Source organism: Eucalyptus grandis, chromosome 8, assembly GCF_016545825.1.
Source record: "Eucalyptus grandis isolate ANBG69807.140 chromosome 8, ASM1654582v1, whole genome shotgun sequence".
Lineage (NCBI taxonomy): Eukaryota > Viridiplantae > Streptophyta > Magnoliopsida > Myrtales > Myrtaceae > Eucalyptus > Eucalyptus grandis.
In genome coordinates, this window is record NC_052619.1 from 19,946,254 (window position 1) to 19,951,480 (window position 5,227).

Here is a 5,227-nt window from a genome sequence, read left to right on the forward strand (position 1 = left end):
GGACTCCCCCCCTAAGCGATGTGGGATAAGAGAAATGCCCTTAGCCTCGCCCGCGTACTGCCAATGCGATTTTAGTCCGTCCCTTCGTACTGCCCTGGGTCTGGATCGCTGTGGCCCAACACACTGCGGGAGTCGGCTCTGATACCATTTGTAACGACCCGGGCCTCACTATGTGATATTGTCCGCTTTGGACACTGAGTCCTCACGGCTTTAAAACGCGTCACACATACTAAGGGACCCAAGCCTTATAAAGGCTCCTAGGACTCCCCCCTAAGCGATGTGGGACAAGAGAAATGCCCTTAGCCTCGCTCGCGTACTACCGAGGCGATCTTAGTCCGTCCCTCTATACTGCCCCGGGTCTGGGTTGTTACAGAAATGATGATGTTTAGACCCGTGCCAGATATGCATATGCTTATCCAAATCTTACAGGTAAGACGGGACATTGACCATCCCTCAACAAAGTTTCAGACTTTGATCATGATTTGGAGCTTAAGTCATATAAACCAAAGTAGAGTGTAGATAATCAACTAGAATTTGAGCTCAATCTTGTTCACATGGATTACTGTGTCATGACTAGCTGACTAAAAAATTACACCTAACTGTACATCCACGAAGATGAAGATGCAACACCCTGAGTTTTATGGTTTTGTCGAGTACGAGTAAGTATGACTCGACTCAATCTTTCATAAGGAAACATATACTCAACAGACATGTATTTAAGCATTTAATGATGGTCTAAAATGCCGAAAACAATTGGGACTAAAGTTTACTGACCATGCTGATAGAACTAAACTCAGAAAACTTCCTAAGATTAATTAAGAATATTCTTCATCTATACTATATTCAAATTATTTGGGGCATTCATAATTTTCGTTTGCAAGTGAATGGCATTTTCTTGCTTAGTGTTGTTTGTTATTTTCTTTTACTCTTGTAACTTCCTTTGGCAACAGATGATTGATAATGTGGCCCTCCCGATTGGCTCGTATCAGAAAAAGAAAAAGAAAACTAAATGTGAAATTTGGAAAATTATGGTTAAGAAAAGCATGGTGAACCAATTATCGTGGGTGCAGACTTAAATGATGGGTTTACTGTAATCTTTACAGATAAAGTACTCGCAGGACCACACCACAACCATCTAATTTGGGGCATATGATTTTTCTCCCCGATAAGAATTTTGATATGCAACTACACAAGATAGCACAGATAAAAAGACAGTACAGTCAGAACAGAATTATACCTTCTCGTAGGTTGCTAAACTAACTTGAACACTGACACCATTGACTTCAACTCTAAAGTCATGGTTACCTAGGTATGTCACTTTGACATGAAAGCCCAAGGAAGTGCCTTCTCCTTCTACCTGTGAGAAGATGAAGAGCATTATGAGTTTCATCTATGCAAATGATGCTCGATTTGTCGGTAACAATTGAAAATTCATTATAAACTATAATGCTGGAACAAAGAAGCACAATATTTTTTTAAAGTGGTCTTACAGTTAATTATAATATTTAACTTACTGCAGATGGGAAAGTACCTCGATATCATATTGCCCATCAGCCTGATAAGTAAGAGAAAGCACCGGTGGTTTTGAGCCAGTGCTATCATAATCGTTATCCCACTTAAATTCAAAGACACGCTTCGCACAGTGATTGACTCGAAAAGGGGGATCAGCGTACCATATGGAGTTTAATCCATTGCCTCCTGAGCAAAGAGAAATTTTTTTTTTTTTTGGGGTAAAAGCAAAGAGAAATTTCACATTACAAGGAATTAATAACAAAGAATGGAAGAAAATACAATCACTTAGCACATTGAAATCACCAGGAAAACCTTCTCTAAAATTTGAATGTTCCTTATTGCAAATGCAAGCAGCAACCAGGGCTGCACTATATATAGCCTCCTCGTATGCCTCGTTTTCATGACAGGAATCATCAAAGAGGTCATCTTTAAAGTGCTCAATAAAATGAGTTTCCACATTTCCATCCTCAAATGCCCAATGATTAGCAAGCTTTCTGAGAAAGTTTATATTGGTTGGAAGGCCTGCAACCTGTCAAAGTGGATCATCTGAGACTAAAGCAAAAGAAACTTCTAAAGGCGGAAATGATAAGAAATCTCAAACAATTAATCATCAGAAGGATAGCACTCATCATGTCATGGATATGTTTCATCATTGCACTTCATTTAATTTTGCAATGCCATAGGACAACTCAAGAAAGAAAGTTTAGTCAAGCCCGAAGACCTATCAAACTAGCAATCCATGTACATAAATTTGATAGTTCAAAAGAATCATCATAAGTGCTTTGCTCTCATCGAAGAACTGATATCTTCATAAAAGATACCTGAAACTTTGACAAGCTATCCTTCAGTTTAACCAGTGCTGCACTCCGGCTTTCTCCCCATACAACAAGCTTCGCAATCATAGGACCATAATGCATGCTAACAGTGTCTCCTTCCTCAACTCCAGTATCAACCTTCACTGCCAGATGACATATCCAGCACATTATGGCCAACTCAGCACTATCAAAGCTTTTCAAAAGCACAAGACAGGGAAGAGTTTCTTAAAGGAAAATCATTATAAGCATTATTATTCTTCATTCCAAAAGAAGAAGACGGATCTTCGAACAATGTCAAATTATCTGACGGAAATTTAGCTAGATCTCTGATGTAACTGACCACTCTATGTGCCTGGAACAGGACGATAGTGATGAAGGACTCCAGTCACCGGAAGAAATCCTTTAGGAACATTTTCATATATTCTGGCTTCAAATGCATGACCTGTCATCAAGAATATGAATAAGAAGATAGCATGTATTATTATTCTGAATATATATTCCTTTGTCAAAGGTTATAAAAAGAAGGACAACTGTTTATAGAGAACATCTAAACCATTTACCTAAGCCAGTTGTACTTCTACTTGCCAACAACCAAATGGTAAAATGCTACCATATAATAGGCCACTCAAAAGAAAAACATAATGAACATTTCACTTAGAAATAAACTACTTTTTCTTCCCTGCAACCCTTACCTACCTGCAACCCCTCCAAATGAAAAAGCGGAAGAGGGCCGTATTTTATATATATCTCCATAATTAAATCTCTGAACACATGTGCCTGCACGCGCTCACACACATGCACAGGCCCATTATCAAAAGTGCATTGCACAGGTCATCTAGTGTTCAACTACATCATCACAAGTTGATAATGAACACGTATCCAGAGAACATGTAGGAAGTACTTTGCTATGACTTCACAGGAAAAATCACAGACCTAACAATGGAACCTCTGACTGATCAATGGGAAGGGGTTCACCATTGGCAACACGAATTTGCCACTCAACAAGGTCTTGACCGACAATCATCTCAGTCACAGGATGCTCAACCTGGCAGAGAATACAAAACAAACTTTAGAAAGATTCCATCTGTGATGTAAGTTTAAAAATTAGAAAGAATCATCAAAGCACCTGTAGACGGGTATTCATCTCCATGAAGTAAAATTGGCCAGAAGCAGTATCAACTATGAACTCCACAGTGTCAGCATTGTGATAATTTACTGCCTTCACATTTTGTAAAGATACTTTGCCTCAATATTCCAAGAAATTACAAAAATCTATTAAGCAGTTCATCAGAATCATGACTAAAGAAGACAGATAACTAACCAAGATCAACATTCAGCAACCATATATGCAATCCATTAGTCACATGATCTTTGTATGGTGAGCTAAACAAGAAAATGGAACTTTGGCTTTGGTGGATCCAAAGACCAAAAGTTCATCAATAAACTCATGCACTCAGAAAAGAACAGTTCCTGGTCCACACAAACACAAGAAATCAAAACTATTGACTTACATGCAGGACTCACAATGATAGGAGGGACAAATCTCATTTGCACCAAACATCAATAACCTGTGGTAGGGGACCTTTGTCAAAATGGAATCTATATATCCGGAATCATTTAGTTGGACCCTGAATTTCAGCAGCAGCGAGTCTGTACTGTCATGAAAGCCAACGATTATCCCTAGACTTGGGCAAAGCCAATTTTAAGTCCGATCAAAGGAGAAACGAAGTAAATGATAACAACAGTGAAATTTGCTGCTAAGGTTAGGACACTTCCTCGAAGTTTATGGCATACACATGAATGGCAAGAGATAAGGCAAGAGCTGTTGTACTGGCGCCTAGACAAAAGGCAATAGTACTAAAATAAAAAAAGACTACGAAGGTTAATCCCCTAAGTCCATCTAAGACCACTTTTATACTGAGCAGACAACGAAGCTATAAAGACAGAATTTCTCAGTACAATGCAGATTCCGGTGCCTAGCTCCATATTGGCACATGGTGCTCTTCTTTGTTCTACTACCTCATTGTCTAATGTATGCCTATTTTGCAAGTAAATATGTTGTCGGTGACAAATATACACTGTATTTTGCCAATTCAGTCAACTTGTGATTCTTCTGACCATATATATTAGATATTTTATAGACTATATTCTGAACTGAATAGTTACCTCAATTGTAGTCCTTTGCTTGCAAAAGGGCATTGAGAGAAAACAGCTTGCTAAGGTAATATAGTCAATCTAATGGTGCGCGTTTTACAATATAATACAGCTTCTAATCAATTCAGATATGGTACCTTGGCTGCAGAAACAGCAGCTTGACCCAAGTGGATGCGGAAGTCACTAGTAACATTTGGCTGCACTAGTGGCACTCTCATTATAGTCTAGCAGTTCCAAATTGTGAAAACCAAGATTAGAATCAAAATGCAGTTCTTACAGCAGGAGCTTCTTCAATAATCTTCTGATGTCTTCTTTGTACACTGCAATCTCTCTCATTTAAGTAGAGTACATTTCCATACTTGTCTCCAAATATCTAAAACAATAAGAGAAACAATTTAGCTGGTCACCACATATTCATAAACATCAATCAGGCAAGTTCAAACAGATTGATATGTTGCGCTGGATATAAAAATTCAGATAAACAAGAGACCACTTGGGTTCAAGGACATGACTGACATAGAGAACAAGTGCATTCTGTTTAAATACTTTTTGTTTTATCGGCATTATAGGTAGCTGGACTTCTATATGTCTCAGTCTTGTGATATATTTCTCCAGTAAGATCTTGTCTACGCCAAAAGAAGCAGCAGCCTCATGTTGTGCTCTTTCATTTGCACTTTGAACAATCCTCATAACCTATATATATATGAAGAATAAGTTGTGAGATACTAACAGCCTCAAGGAAAACG

At 38.5% G+C, this 5,227-nt stretch overlaps 1 protein-coding gene across 1 annotated transcript; it reads right to left on the minus strand.

Moving 5' to 3' along the window:
• Window positions 1–330: 330 nt before the first annotated feature.
• Window positions 331–4,850, minus strand: LOC104456964 (methylcrotonoyl-CoA carboxylase subunit alpha, mitochondrial). The gene is given in 10 exon segments (XM_039299713.1): window positions 331–423; window positions 1,238–1,357; window positions 1,532–1,698; window positions 1,816–2,041; window positions 2,334–2,470; window positions 2,668–2,769; window positions 3,261–3,372; window positions 3,454–3,546; window positions 4,619–4,678; window positions 4,759–4,850. Coding segments are annotated over 8 exon segments (981 nt in total). The 5' UTR covers window positions 3,478–3,546; window positions 4,619–4,678; window positions 4,759–4,850.
• Window positions 4,851–5,227: the final 377 nt, after the last annotated feature.